This window comes from Monodon monoceros, unplaced genomic scaffold (assembly GCF_005190385.1).
Source record: "Monodon monoceros isolate NGI ecotype Baffin Bay Population unplaced genomic scaffold, NGI_Narwhal_1 Super_Scaffold_12, whole genome shotgun sequence".
Lineage (NCBI taxonomy): Eukaryota > Metazoa > Chordata > Mammalia > Artiodactyla > Monodontidae > Monodon > Monodon monoceros.
In genome coordinates this window covers 88,710,928-88,727,040 of record NW_021703768.1, presented here as the reverse complement: position 1 = coordinate 88,727,040, position 16,113 = coordinate 88,710,928, and the positions used below count along the sequence as shown (strand labels likewise).

Here is a 16,113-nt window from a genome sequence, read left to right as displayed (position 1 = left end):
TGTATAAATAATTTGATATATGCTTTCATTCTGAAATAAAGTTATGGAAAGTCAGTAGTCTGTCACAAGCAACAAGTATGCAAACAAGTGGAGAAGCACTGCAGTGCCGCACTACCTGCTGTTAGCTCCTTACGTGAGAACTAGAGTCCTCACCAGCCCAGGGCCGCGCATCTGCCACTCCACCCGAGGGGCCGCCGGGGACCCAAGTCGGCCTTCAGCCGGAATCGAGTTTACCTATTCTTCGTGGCCCGGGTCTCCGAGTCGGCAGGTGGGGGTGAAAGAAAGAGCCGAGCGGCTCCCGGCCAATGGCAGTCCTTTAACTTATACCTAGAGACGTCAGCGCGGCAGTGCAAACGGATGCCACACAGCTGGCTCGGAAGCGTCTCCTCCCGCCCCACAAAAGGGGCGTGGGCTACGCGAAACCTTGGGCGATGGGAGGGAAGGGCGCGCGCAGCTCCCCGCGAGCCCCGCACCCTCGCCGGCCCGCTTCCCAGCAGTCCCCACCCGTCCCGGGTGCCCGAGCCCCCGCCCCGAGCGCGCCGCTGCCGCGGCTCCGCCCCCTCCCCGAGCAGGTCGCGCGCTCCTGCGGCTCCGAGCTGTGTCGCGGGCGCGCGCGCCGCCAGCAGAGCCGCAGTTAAAATGGTCCGAGCCGGACCCCGCGTTCCCCCTGCAGCCGTACTGACTGACTGAGCCGGCAGGCTCGCTCCCTCCGTCGCGTCCCCAAAGCTCGCGCCCATCGTTCTCCCGGCTTCCCGGGGCAAAGCATGTAGCCCCCATCCGGCGCCAGGCCGGCCCGCAGCTGACGCCCACCCCCCCACCGTCGCGTGTGTGCCCGTGTGTGCGTGTGTGTGCGTGTGTGTGCGCAAGGCGGGCGACCCCGCCGCCCGCCGCGGGCCCGAGGCCCAGCCAGAGAGGGGCCTGCCTCGCTGCCGGGAGCCCGGCTGTCCGGGCCTCCCTACTTCTCTATCCCGGTCCCCCTCCTCGGGGCCTTCTATATGGGCCACCTTCTCTCGAAGGAGCCGCGTAACCGCCCAAGCCAGAAGAGGCCTCGCTGTTGCAGCTGGTGCCGCCGCCGCCGCCCTCTCCTCAGGCTGCCCCGCCGGACCCCGGCCAAGGCGCCCCCCCAGCCGGCGGCGCCCCGGAGCCGGGACTGCTTCTTCCGCGGGCCCTGCATGCTCTGCTTCATCGTGCACAGCCCCGGCGCGCCCGCCCCCGCCGGCCCAGAGGAGGAGCCGCCGCTCTCGCCGCCGCCGCGGGACGGGGCCTACGCCGCGGCCGCCTCCTCGCAGCACCTGGCGCGGCGCTACGCGGCTCTGGCCGCCGAGGACTGCGCCGCCGCCGCCCGCCGCTTCCTGCTATCCTCGGCCGCCGCCGCCGCCGCTGCCGCTGCTTCGGCCTCGTCGCCCGCCTCCTGCTGCAAAGAGCTGGGGCTGGCCGCGGCAGCCGCCTGGGAACAGCAGGGCCGGAGCCTCTTCTTGGCCAGCCTGGGGCCCGTGCGCTTCCTGGGGCCGCCTGCCGCCGTGCAGCTCTTCCGGGGGCCGCCGCCGCCGGCCGAGCCCCCGACGCCTCCCGAGATGGTGTGCAAGCGGAAGGGGGCCGGGGTCCCCGCCTGCACCCCCTGTAAGCAGCCCCGCTGTGGCGGGGGGGCCTGCGGCGGCGGCGGCGGCAGCGGAGGAGGAGGAGGACCTGCGGGGGGAGGCGCCTCGCCGCCGCGGCCCCCCGACGCCGGCTGCTGCCAGGGCCCAGAGCAGCCACCGCAGCCTCTCTGCTCCCAGCGCTCCTCTCCCACTTCGGAAGGTGCCCCCACAGAGGCCAGTGGGAACGCCGTCCGAGCGGGGGGCACCGCCCCCTCGCCCGCCCAGCAGCACCACGAATGCGGCGACGCGGACTGTCAGGAGACCCCCGAAAATCCGTGCGACTGTCATAGGGAGCCATCCCCCGAAACCCCAGACATCAATCAGCTGCCGCCATCCATCCTGCTCAAGGTGGGTCCGGGCGAGTGGCGCGGGGATGCGCGCTGTCCCCCAACCCCGGCCCCCGCCTCGGAGGTTTTCTCTCTCCTCCCTCTAAGCACGGAGGAGGGGGTTCCCTGACAGCCGGAGACGTCCGAAGGGGAGATTGGGAAGCCACTGGGGAGGATGCCTATGGCATATTATTGAAGTAGAAAAACTTGGAGTGTACTAAATGTCTTTTAATAGCTTGGGTCTGTTGCGCATAATTCAGGGTTCATCTATTATTAGATTCCCAGGCCAGTGGTTTAGAAACTATTCGTAAGTTTTGTGTGAAATATTGTTTTATCACTTGAGCAGTTTACACTGACTGGGTGAAGACTTTGTATATTAGTGTTTGAAAGTCTTCAAACAGTATTTTCAGGTTTGATAGCTGCTAGTTGATGTCAAAAACAGTTAATTTTATTGATCATTTACCATGATCAGGCACTGTGCCAGAGCTTTATATACATAATATCTCATTTAATCCTTCAGTTAACGTTGTGAGAGGAATATTGTTAACATCCTTACTTTATACAAGAAGAAACTGATATTTCAGTGCCATGTGCCTACAGTAGTAAGTCAGGCAGAAGTGGTCTTTGCTCCTACGGAGCTTACAGTCTAGTGGGGCTTGAAGAGGTTGAATGACTTGCCCAAGGTCACACACAGACAGTAAGGGGCAGATCTGGGGAATTTAGGCCTGCCTGACTTGAAAACCCTTTTATTTATGCTGTGCTGTATTACATTTTAACCCTTACATAAAAGCATACAGATTACCAGAAGGTAAGGACAAATGTATTTTTTGTTGGGGGATAGATGAGTGGGGAAGAGGTAGGTGTCTTGTGGGAGCCTTGTCTCGCAACTACTAAGTAAAATTTGCAATTTTGTCAATGCTAGTGCTAGTCACTTAGTTATGTGATAGTTTGTAGTAAGCTATTATTAAAAAGTTATTCTTTCCCTCATTTTCTCTCTTCTCTCCCACCCCCACATCTGCAGCTTTCTGAAGCTTAATAAATATAAACCCGGTTACTCAGTGTGGATGATATTTAAGACTAGATAGAAAAACCTAGATAAGAATTTGGTTACTTTTATTGTTACTGAAGTAAGTGTCATCAATTATAATTGTTGACAGTATAATTATATACTGTCAACAATATACTTCGATTAGACTTTTTGCGTATTTGTAATCCTGTGTGTTTGGGTCTGTTTTATTGTGATATTAATATTTTTGTAAATAATATAGCAAAGGAGTGGGAAAGCTTACCTTTTCCTTGTGTCCAAATGTAATTGTTTAATTTACAGAGGTGTATTTTTGGAGGAGTAATTGCCACCTCTGTATGTTCAGGGTGTGCATTTTAGGGCGGAGGAAACATTCTTGAACCTTTTAAATTAGTGGATGACATGGACAAATTAAATATCAACGAATACTTGGTATAGAGGTTTGATTGCTGTCTTGTTTGGTAAGTAAAACTGTTTAAAAACAAAACAAAAACCAGGTACTTCCCACTTTCTACCTAAACCATTATTATTTCATGAAATAGAGAATATTAATACAAAAACAAAAGAAAGAAAAAAAAGGTGGTAGGACATGATTTGATAATAAAGAGACTTATATAGAATAAGTTTATTTCATTTGCTACATTGTTCTTTTCCACATTTTTGCTAGGGACTGTTGAAAACCTGATCTAAGGGACATTTGGGGAAATTACTCATTGGACTTACCTATTGTGTTGGAGTATTTAGACATGTTATATAGATTTCCATTACTTGTATTAGAAACTTGGATAAAGATACTCTGTGTGGTTTTCATGGTCCTGGTGGTATTCAGCACAGAGTGAGTCAGACTGTCTGGAATGAATTGAAATCGAAGTTTTTTAGTGTTTACCAACTGAAGTAGAACTTTCGGGGATAAGGCTTTGGGGGGCAGAGGCTCTGGTGACACAGATAGTGTTCATTGTTCTATCTTCTCCCCTAAGTGCAGTGCCTGGCATTTAATAGCACTCAGTAAATATTGATGAACAAGTGAATGACCAGGTTTTTAGGAACTCTGGGCTGAGACTCTGGGTGAATATGCCATGCCAGTAGGGAAGTCTCTAAGAAGTGTTTCTATCCTGAGTTGTTGTTTTGAGCCACAGTAGAGCCATTGGATGGTGAAGAGTTTCTGGCTCTGTTTAGGCGTGGAGAAGAGAAGACTTAGGGAGCTATGACAATTTTCTTTACAGTACCAGAGAGTTGTTGCATAGAGAGGCACAAATCCATTATCCCCATTAGAAAGTATGTCCTACTCCCCTGATAATGGGCGATAACTTCTATAATTGTATTGCTGCGGCCTTTGTACCAGAAGTTACTACAGTTGTAGAAAAGGGGGATGTGGAGGGGAGAGAGTTTGGGAGAGAGACGTGAGGAAATGTGATTCAAAGATGTTTTTAGGGAAGTTGACTCAAACTACCATACTTGCTCAGTTTTTTCCAGGTATGGCAACAGCAAAAGAAAACTAAATTCTTTCTACTGTGGTTCATAGGCAGATTTTTTGGCCCAATATCAATAGGGCTTTTTCTTTTTCAATTTTACTTTTATGTAAGTAGTATTACTTGCTTTAAAATATTCAAATAATGCCCGTAAAGCAAAAGTTGGCCTTGGTTCACCCCCTACTCTCCTATCTAGTTTTCTCTCCAGAGGTCACTAACCACTGTTATCAGTTTAGATTTTTCTTCTAGACTTGTACTGTGGAGTACCGTAGCCACTAGCCACATGTTGCTATTTAAATTTAAAGTAGTTAAAATGAAATAAAGTTTAAAATTCAGTTTCTCAGTCACAGCAGCTGCATTTCAGGGATCAGTAGTCATGCGTGGCTGGCAGCTACTGTACTGGACTGTGCAGTTCCAGAATATTTTTTTCTTTGTAGAGAGCCCTGTGTAAAACTTCATAGCCTTTCATAAATGGCATCAAAATGTACATGTTCTGCAATTGTTTTCATTAACAGTATGGTTTGGAGGTTTTTTTTTTTTATTAGTGAGTGTATGGTTTCCTTCATTCTTTTTAACTGTTGTATAGTATCCCATAGTATTATGCCATACTATATTTATTTCAGTATGGTATAATTGGATGTTTTCAATTTATTACTATTGTAAACAATGCTAATAGATGTTTTCTACGCACATGTGGTCATTTTTCTAGGGTAGATTTCAAGAAGTGGAATTTCAGGGTTGAAGAATGTGATTCTCTGAAAATTTAAAAAGTCCTTTCTAACTGTAGGAGCTCTGTAAAGATGAAATGAATTTTTTCTTAAAATGGTGAACTTCATTGGAAATCATAATTATGTAACTTCAGGAAGATACCTTTGAGGTCATCTTGTCACTCCCTACTTGTTATGCATGAAGAAACAGGCCTGTAGAAGTGATATGGCTTACCCCAAGACATTTCAGATAGTGAATGGCAGACCCTGGGCTAGAACCCAGCTCAGTGTTTCCAGGTTTAGAGATCTTTTCAACATATGGTGTAAAAGGGCTTAAATAGTCTTCTCTCAGAAATTTATGAAAGAGATTCCTGAATTAGGGAGTGGGGGGAAGCTTACACCAGCCAACATCTAACCATTGTGAGTCAGAGGCTAATTTTATAATTGGGTCTGTAAGGTTGAATTGTGTCTTTAAATATTAGACATTTGAGAAGCAGGGAATGGCTCTTCAAAGATCAACTGTGGGAATAGCATTTTCTAAATTACTTAAGCTTGTTACATATGATCTTGGACTGGAAAATGGATTGTTTTGGATCACATAAGCTAGCTTCAGTCTTTGCTACCTGTTGCCTTTATTACTTTAAGCAACCTTACCTACTGATATCACAATTAGATTTTTATATAGTGGATCCACTATAACAGTTTTACCAAATGATAGCAATGGAATATTTTTAAGTAGTAGCTATTTGAGTAACTGGGTATTTTGAATCTATATTTAAATTTTAGAGGCTTTGTATGCTATATATTTAGATATCTTGCTCTCTGTCAGCAGACTATTTCTTTCCAAAGGAAACCAGGTGAGAGACCCAAAATCTATCACCACCATTAGAAAACCACTTCACCATGAATGCATCTCTGATAATGTATCAGTAGTTGTTAAATTTGTATTTTTATAGCTTTATTATGAACAGGTTGCTTTAGTGATCAAGGAAGAGTTTTATAAGAGAAGTGTGCTTTGGAGGAAAGCTTATGTATCTGATCTATTTTTTCAAATATGAAAACAAGGATAAAAGCAATGACAATGGGAGTTGAAAAAAAGTGATGCGACTTTTTAAAGCTTTGAATGTAGATTACTAGTGGGTAAGAGGAGCTAAGTTACATGTAGCTTTTCATGAGTGCTTTGACTTAAGGCTCCAGTGCCAGATAAATTCTAGAAAGTATGGCTCTGGAGTTCTAGGGATGGTTTAGCCAGTGCTAAAATGGAGTGTCCTTAGGAAGTCAGGTTCAAGATTGTTCTTTGCTGGAGAATGCCTAGTAATCTTGGATAATTTAATCAAATCAGGCTACCAAAAGGTGAGATTTTTTTTCTTCTCATTTTGAGAAGTCTATACATTTTGGTGCCTTGTAAGGAGTAGCTGTCAAGGGGAGTAACCTTAAGCTGTTCTTTACCAACTTAAGATACCAGGTTGTATAAATGATAGGGAGTGTAAGGGAAGATATGTGAAGGCAAATATGGAAGCATTTAATATTAAAATAATAGTTTCTTAAAAAGTTACTTATCTTTGGTTAAATATCCTGTTTTATGCTTATCAAGAATCTTGAAGCAACAAACATATTGTCCAGCACTGGGAAATACAGCCATTATTTTGTAATGACTTTAAATGGAGTATAACTGTAAAAATATTGAATCACTGTGTTGTACACCTGAAACTAATATAATATTGTGAATCAACTATACTTCAATTAGAAATAAAGAATCTTGCCCAAGTCTTGGCCACTTTGGTGTTCAAGTGATGTGGTAAGGGCATCCATGTGGTGGAAGAAGCTAGCAACAGTGATGGGAGATTGGTTACATACATACATACATGCATGCATTCCCTCACTCTGCCCTCTGACAGGATCTTTGAGCAGCAATACCCAAGACAGTGAGTACACTTAGTGTCCAGATTTTAGCTTCTAAATATCATTCTCTGCTAAAAGGAATCAGTGTTCCTTGGAGAAATGACTGATTCCACGGCTGGGACAAGTAAAGCACAAGATGAGCTTGGAATATTTTGAGCCAGAATGCAAGGAAGTGCTCAGAGAATAATGGAGATATGTCAAAAGAACACATTATTTCATAGTGTCTCCTCCCAAAACACTTTTTAAAAAGTCTTGTTTTATTGACTTTTGTGACTGGCTTTCGAATAAAACTTATTCTTGTGTAAATACCTGACTTTGCTATAGACTAACACTCTATGTAGTAACAGTTGGGGGTTTTATTAGTTTGCTGTGCTTTACATTTTAATGATTAAGTTGTGAGAAATTATTTTACAGATTAGGAAATAGTTTAAGAATCTGTGACTTCCCTATGGCTGTACGGTTAGAAAAATACCAGAAAGGGAATTCCCTGGAGGTCCAATGGTTAGGACTCACCGCTTTCACTGCCGGGGCCCAGGTTCAATCCCAGGTCGGAGAACTAAGATCCCCGCAAGCCCCGTGTGGCCAAAAAAAAAAAAAAGTACCAGAAATATGTTTTGTCTCTGTTTTTCTAAATGGTGCTTTGTTCAACAGACTGTTTAGTAAATTTTACTTTCAAGCTTTTGGCAAGCAATATAAGTAGAATATTTAAGAAAGAGGCAAGATATGGTGTACATAGGAAAAAAATTGAAAAGGCCAAAAAAGTTAAACTGACATAGAGAAGATAGTCAATATAAAATAGCTACACAGATTTACTTCTTATATTTCTATAACTTGCATGCTCGTAAGCCTTAACTCCTTTTTGTAGTAATATCTGATAGCAGATAAGATCTCTTCATCAAGAAATGAAATGGCCAAATGTAGGTGTTGGCATGGTTGATTTTTAAGTACTATAAAGGTCTGTGGGATATGTATGACCAAATGTTAAGCAATGATACGTCCTCTGGAAGTTTTTTTAGTCTGAAATATCTTCTGATACCTTATGTCAATGCCTCAGTCAAAAATAGAATCTTCAAGTTTTAGAAATATTTGGATATTGGCCTGGTAGTGATTAGTTCAGATTATATCAGTAATATGGCTTGTACATTTTCTGGTAATTAATAGCTTAGTTACATTGTCCAGATCTGCCAGTAAAGATTAAGAATATTAAGCATGTTTTCAACCCAGGTCCTGACTAGAAGTCATTGTTGTTTCCCAATATCCATTCGCCTTATTTTATTTTTAGTAACAGTACCCATCGTGTTCTAGTTAGGCACATGATTACCTAACTAGAGACTTTCTTAGCCTCTCATATAGGGGTGGCTATGTGACTAAATATTGGATAACAGGATGTGAATGGAAGCAATGTATATGACTTCCAGATCATACTATAAAAGGCAGCTGCTTGTCCTTTTGCTTCCTCTTCCCTTTTCCAGGGCTAGACCACCTGTATTAAAAGAGTAACCCATTTTCAACCCTATAAATTCGGGCAGTGATGAAAGAGCAACAAGACATAAGATGATAGATCCCTCGATCTAATACAGCGTTAGAGTACCTACTTGGCTTGGACTTCTGTCACGCTCAAGACGTTGCTAACAGGCCTGTGTTAAAGTAAGCAATTTCCTGGCTTGATGCAAGTGCCATTTCAGTTTTTTCATTGTCATTTTTTCCTCTTTCTTATTTAGCAAAAATGTTCCAGGCCAGTCCTTTACAGACCTATGTTCTCTTTCTTCAAAGCAACCTTTGAAATGTTCTTTCTCTTGAATCTCAGATGATCCAGAGATAATTCAGAAATGCCTTTGACCATATAATCTTGAAACCAGTGAATAAATCTCATGTCTTAGTGTCTCCCACAGAAACCTAGGTACATGTGCACAGATGTTTGTTAAATGAGTTAAGAAAATAGCATGGTGCATAGTAGTTTTTTTCTGAGGAGTTAGGATAGGGGCGAGATAGCATTTTAATGACAGAAAGAAAAGGGGGAATATTTAAACACGTGTTAGTTAATTATTTCTGTTTAACAAATTATGCAGTTTAAAACCACAAACATTTATTATCTCATATTTTCTGTGGGTTAGAATCCCTTTGTGGCTTAGCTGGGTCCTTCTGATCCAAGGTCTCTTACGAGGTTATATTCAGGTGTTTGCTGGGGCTACTCGACTGGGACTTGAGAATTTTCACCCAAGCTTACTTGCATGGCTTTTGGCAGGCCTCAGGTCCTTACTGGCCGTTGGCCAGATGCTTAAGTTTCTTGCCATGCCATTTGGGCTTCTCCATAGGGCTAATCACATAGAGCAACAGAGTCAAGAACACTCAAAATGGAAGCCACAGTTTTCTTAATCTAATCTCTTCTGCCATACTCTGTTCATTAGAAGTGAGTCAGTAAATCCAGTTTACCCTCAAGAGGAGAGAATTACACAGGTGTAAATACCAGCAGGTGGGGTCATTGAGGGCCATTTTGTAGGTTGCCTACCACAAACCATATGCAAAGATCTATTAAATATGCATTGGTATTTTAGCTGAGTATTTTGCCTTTTTACTTTTATCCATCTTTGCTGGTACTGGTTTTATCTTTACTCACTAATTTCCTTTCACCTGAATAAATAAGACCCATCTAGATCTATCTAGATTAGTCAATTTTGTGTTAATGATAACAATCCTCTCACTTTTACAAAGGAGAAAACTAAGGTTCAAAGAAGGTACGATCGAAAGTCGGACATATTTTAAACAAGGTGTTTCTTGGTTCCAGTGACTATGTTCCACGAATCTTCTCTTTGTTAAGGGACAAATCAGCCCTTTAAAGCCATGTAGTCCTTTAACCTTAAACAAATGATCTAGTCTCTCTAAATCTCTCTAAATTCTCTCATCTATAAAATGAGGGGAACAAGCATTAAAAATATCCACCAGAGAAGGACTTCCAGCTTTGGCTGCATGAAGAGTTTGGTGAATCCTCTCCACAAACACAAAATAAATATATATAAATTTTATATATATATTATATATATATATATATAAAATAACTGGGAAGAATTGCCCAAAACTATTTGGGCTTTGGAAATCGACCAAAAGCACACAACAAAATGAGACGCATTTATTCTTAGGAAAACTACTAGAGCTTCAGGTAAGAATAGTGGAGGTCTACACCACACTTGAATGAGGCCCCTACTGTACCCTCGAACCCCAGTACCTTTGGCAAGAATCAGGAGCTTGGAAAACCAGCAGCTTAGGTGTCTTAAGAGGGTAACTTAGTTTGGGGCAATAAGTAACCTGTGTTTGTCAACTAAAAGTGATGAACTTGTTAGGAAAAAAATGGTGAAAACCCACATATTTGCAAGTCTCATGTTGTGGTGCCAGTTGGGATGAGTGGGGGACGAGCTAGGAGTTTAACAGGCAGACCTTGGAAAAGAGAGAACCATAAAGGGATAATAAGCTCTTAACATATCCTTGGCTTACTCTGAAACTATGCATATGTGCAGGGGAGACTTGAGAGTATCTAGCAGAAAGCAAGGGCTAAAGCAGACTTGAGTATAAGCCTTGAATATGCTTTTCCCATCCCACGCACAGATTGGAGAGCAGACTTGAGATGTTTGAGCATATCTTTGCCCAAATAACTAGCTGGAAACTAAGCAATTTAGACACAGGTTGACCTCCCTAGGAAGCCAGGCTAAAAAAAAAATATGAATAAGAATTAAAACTTGAGCAGAGACATTCAAACTTCAGGGGACTCATATCCTACCATTTAAGGCCAGGGAGATTAAAGTTGAAAAAAAATTCTGAAAAGTAAATCAAATTCCAGAGTTGCTACAATATGTTATCTAAAATGTCTGGTTTTGAATGAAAAATTGAGACATGTAAAGAGACAGAAAAAAGTGGAACCTATACTGAGAGAAAAGAAAGCAGTTAATAGAAACTGAGTAGGCACAGATATTAGACTTAGCAGATAAAAACTTTAAACTGCTATTATAAACATGTTAAAAGAATGGAAGGAAACATGATTTAAATTATAGAAGAATATGATAACATTGACCCAACAAATGGGAAATCTCAGTATGAAGAAGTGGAAAGTATAAAAAAGTATTCTTTGATGCTGTTGCAAATAGAAGTGTTTTCTTATTTCATTTCTGATTTGTTCATTGCTAGTATACAGAAATATTTTTTTATTAGCTCTAAATTTTTGTATGTATTTTTTTTTCTGTATATAAGATCATGATATCTGTGACTATGGAACATTTTAATTCTTCCTTTCTAACCTGGATGCCTTTTATTTCTTTTCCTTACATAATTGCCCAGGCCAGAATCTCCAATACGATGTTGCATAGGAGTGGAGATGGTAGAAATCTTTTTCTTGTTCCTCATCTCAGGGGAAAACATTCAATCTTTCACTATTAGGTATAATGATAATTGTGGAACTTTTATAGATGCCATCTATCACATTAAGGAAGTTTCCTTTTATTCCTAGTTTTCTGAGTATTTTTTGTCAAGAAAGGGTATTGGAGTTTGTCAAATGCTTTTTCTGCATTAATTGAGTTGGTTGGGTTTTTTAAACCTTCATTTTATTAATATGGTTAAATGGATTAATATGTTAAATGGATTTATTTTTGCATGTTGAACCATCTTTGCATTCCTGGGATAGATCCCACTTGGCCATGGTGTATGATCCTTTTAATATGCTGCTGGATTCAGTTTGCTAATACAGTTGACCCTTGAACAACATGGATTTGAACTGTGCAGGTTTTCTTACATGCAGATTTCTTTTCAAGAGTAAATACTGTAGTACTACATGATCCTTGGTTGGTTGAATCCATGGGTGAGGAACCGCATATAGGGAGGGCCAACCAAAAGTGATACTTGGGTTTTCGACTGCATTGAGGGTCAACACCCCAAACCTCTGCATTGTTCAAGGGTCAAATGTATTTTGTTAGGATTGTTTGCATTTAAATTCATAAGGAACGTTGGTCTATAGTTTTCTTGTGATGTTTTTGGCTTTGGTATGAGGGTAATGCTAACCTCATAGAATGAATTAGCAAGGGTTCCCTCATGCTCCAATTTTGGGAAGAATTTAAGAAGAATTTGTATTTGTTCTTCTTTAAATATATCACTATTGAGGCCATCTGGTCCTTGGTCTTTCTTTGTTAGAAGTTTTTAGATTACTGATTTAATATTTCTACTTGTTATAGGTCTATTCAAATTTTCTATTTCTTCTGAGTCAGTTTTTTGTAGTTTTTATGTTTCTAGAAGTTTGTTTCCTTTAGGTTATCTAATTTGTTGGCATACAGTGTTCATAATATTCTCTTATAATTCTGTTTTTGTAAGGCTGGTAATAATGTCTCTATTTATTCATGATTTTAGTAATTTGAGTGTTTGCTTTTTTTTCCCTCTCTTGGTTGTGTTCTTAGCTTCTCCCATATCATACTTCCTCTTTAGGACAGTCCATAACAATGACTCTTTTAATAATGGCCACTTGTACTTAAGATGGTTTTCTGTTTTTAAAGTTGATTTTTCATGGCTGGAAAGGCGGCCACCCCCTTGCCTGTTGTGCCCCCTCGCCCTTCACACAACACACTTTCATAGGGAACCTGGTGCTAAACCATTCATAGATGACCTGCTTCTGGGTCAGGGTGTCTTACATAGCAGAGCAGCTCCCTCACTGCGATCTATTTAAAGTCAGCCCTCGACAGAAAGGATAAATTAAAAAAAAAAAAAAAAAAAAAAGGGTAATTTTTTCTAACTGATGAAGACCTTTTCATTGCCTTTAAAATTTTTAGCGCATATTATGTGGTTCCTTTTTTATTCACAGATATTTTCCAATTTATCCCTGGATGAGCGTTGCCTTTCTGCATCATTGGTTTGCAAGTACTGGCGTGACCTTTGTTTAGATTTCCAGTTTTGGAAGCAGCTGGATCTTAGTAGTCGTCAGCAGGTATGGATTCTAATTCTAAAGAAACACTCAGGTTGACCTATTCAAAAAATATCTTTTTCCTCCTCAGAAATCACTTCTTTCACGCTGTTTTTCAAGATAGTTCAAATGACTGTAATCTATAATTCTGTGCTTTAGTAATTTTTTTTCAAATTCAAGTTGAAGCTAGGTTCCTATGATGAAGAATACATTTTTTAGTTTGGATTGGTAATTTTGGGTTGGTTCTTAATCCTCTTTGTCTTAGTCCTCTTCATCCCCCCCCACCAGTTTTTACTACCTTTAAAAAGAGTTATTAAACTTTTCATTTTTTGGAGGGGTCATTTTATGAATATTAGTTTAATAGTAGAAAATAAGGCAAACATTTATATAGTGCTGCTGATGTGCCATGTACATACTGTTCAGTGAGCTTTATATGTATTTATTTGATCAACCATCTTATGAGTTGATACTATCATTATCCCTATTAATTTATTATTATTATTATACTTTTCATAGCAGTATACTTATAATGTTATTTTGTGTGAAGAAATGGAAGCAAAATGGAATAAGATGTTTTGTTTTAATTTTCATTTTGATGAATTTTCTAATCCTCCCCATTGCCCGACTGCCAATATGTTTATATGGTGGCATAAATTAGGAAAGAAGATAGTTAATAGTGCTTATTACAAATAATTTGTTGGACTTGTTAAATTCTTCCCTTAAACTTGGTTTTCAGTGCTTGGCATTGGAAACATAAAAAAGATATCCAATAAGAATAGGATTTTATTAGACTACTAAACCTGCTCTAAATCCTTCCATGATATTGTTAGTGATGTGCTGCTAAATGTTTAACAGCTGGCTTTCAAAAACAAATGAGCAAAGAAAAAGCCCTGATTTGTTATATTTTCCAGTTTTTGTTGTACAAATATTTTCACCATGACCCATTTCAAGCTACCAATGTGATGTCACTGAATGTAGTGATATGACTGACTTCGAAAGTGGTATATACTATAGACTTGTGATTTGGTACAAGCCAACTCCAACACACCAGTGGTAGCATTTGTGTGTGTTTATAAACACATGTACTTTAAACAAAATAAGCAAGTTCCTGAGCATTTGTGTATGAGTTTTCTTTTTGTTTTACTGCCTCATTGGTAAGAGGTTAAGACAGTTATAGAATTAGTCATTTACCTGTCCAGGTTCATGAAATTTGTGTCCAGGGGGAATGGTGAATATTTAGTTGTGGCTGGTACAGTGGAGAGAGGTAACGTGAAGTAATCCATTGGCTCTTTACTTCATTAGTCTTGGTTGTCTGAGCTATTTGTTACAAACTCAGACTAAGAAGAGCTTTTCCCCTCTCCTGGTAGTTAGATCTGGAGGTGAAAAAAGAAAAAAAAAAAAAGAGAGGTATGCTGTTTCCAACAAGCGTAAACAAAGGTATTTTCAGCCTTGGCTCTTACTCCTTGTATCCCTAAACACTCCAATTCTTTCCTTTTTCCTTTCTTTTTTTTTTTTCAAATAAATTTATTTATTTATTTATTTTTGGCTGCGTTGGGTCTTCGTTGCTGTGTGTGGGCTTTCTCTAGTTGTGGTGGCCGGGGGCTACTCTTCATTGCGGTGCATGGGCTTCTCGTTGTTGCAGTGGCTTCTCTTGTTGCGGAGCACGGGCTCTAGGTGCGCAGGCTTCAGTAGTGGCACGCAGACTCAGTAGTTGTGGCTCGTGGGCTCTAGAGTGTAGCCTCAGTAGTTGTGGTGCATGGGCTTAGTTGCTCTGTGGCATATGGGATCTTCCCAGACCAGGGCTCAAACCTGTGTCCCCTGCATTGATGGGCGGATACTTAACCACTGCGCCACCAGGGAAGCCCTTCTTTTTCCTTTCTAAATTTCATCATGTGCATTTTCTCTCATCATTATTTTTGCACAAAAGACTTGAATAATGTTAACTCTGTTTTCTTTTTTTGGAAATATGATTGGGCAGGGAATGTGTAGAGGTTGGTTTTTAAAATTTGTTTAAAGAATTGAGATGGCCATATGAATTTTTCAGCAGATGAATTTTAAGGTTACTTACAGGTAGCTTTGAGTCTTCCGAGAAAAACATTTTTTTTTTTTTTTGCGGTACACGGGCCTCTCACTGTTGTGGCCTCTCCCGTTGCGGAGCACAGGCTCCGGACGCGCAGGCTCAGCAGCCATGGCTCACGGACCCAGCTGCTCTGCGGCATGTGGGATCTTCTCAGACTGGGGCACAAACCCGTGTACCCTGCATCGGCAGGCGGACTCTCAACCACTGCGCCACCAGGGAAGCCCGAGAAAAACTTTTTTTAAATGGACTTTTCTATGAAGTCTTCAGTGTGCTGAAACCCAAAATGATATATTGTCTAAGCTATGGATTTAGTTATATGTAATGTATTCTGATAAAAGTAGTAAAACAATTGAAATTTATATACTTTGGTAGGTATCATCTCATAATAAGTGTGAAAAGTCAAGAGTCATACATCATGATGGCTGATATATACTATTTGTTGGGTTACAAACAGAACCAACTCCAAATCTCAATACAATTTTGTTTGTGGGGAGTTTTTGGTGAGTTTGAAAGTTTAAAGTATGTTTTCCTAATGAGGATAGATTTTTAGGCGTTTAATGAAAACTAACACATACATTATCACTTGGTGTTTTCTGACACCAAATCTGTGTTTTTTTCCATTCTGACAACAAATTCTCTGACACCAAATGTGTGTCCAACAATTCAGTTCAATTATGTCACTAACTCCTGGAGTTAGTGCAGACCTCACAGGTTAAGGGCTCAGTCCCATAAGACTGTCTCCACTTCATATGCCAGTCACAAGTCCTAGGAGCCACCTATACTTTTGACTGACCAGCTGTAAATTTGGAAGTTCCCCCAACCCCCTCCTTAGGTGTGATAATTTGCTAGAATGATCACAACTCAGGAAAATAGTATGTTCACTGATTTATTATAGAGGATGTAAACCAGGACCAGCCAAATGGAAAATATGCATAGGGCAAGGTATGGGGGGAGAGAGTTTGGAGCTTCTATATTGTTTACATCCACATTGACCTCCCAGCACTTTGATGTATTCACCAACCCAGAAGCCCTTCAA

At 41.2% G+C, this 16,113-nt stretch overlaps 1 protein-coding gene across 1 annotated transcript in view; it reads left to right on the top strand.

The window, feature by feature from the left end:
* The first annotated feature begins 580 nt into the window (after positions 1-580).
* Positions 581-16,113, top strand: part of FBXL17 (F-box and leucine rich repeat protein 17) — a 475,771-nt gene continuing 460,238 nt past the window's right edge. The window contains exons 1-2 of the mRNA XM_029219153.1: positions 581-1,985; positions 12,899-13,021. Coding sequence (XP_029074986.1) covers positions 996-1,985; positions 12,899-13,021 — 1,113 coding nt within the window. The 5' untranslated portion in view covers positions 581-995. The remainder of the gene's footprint in view (positions 1,986-12,898; positions 13,022-16,113) is intronic.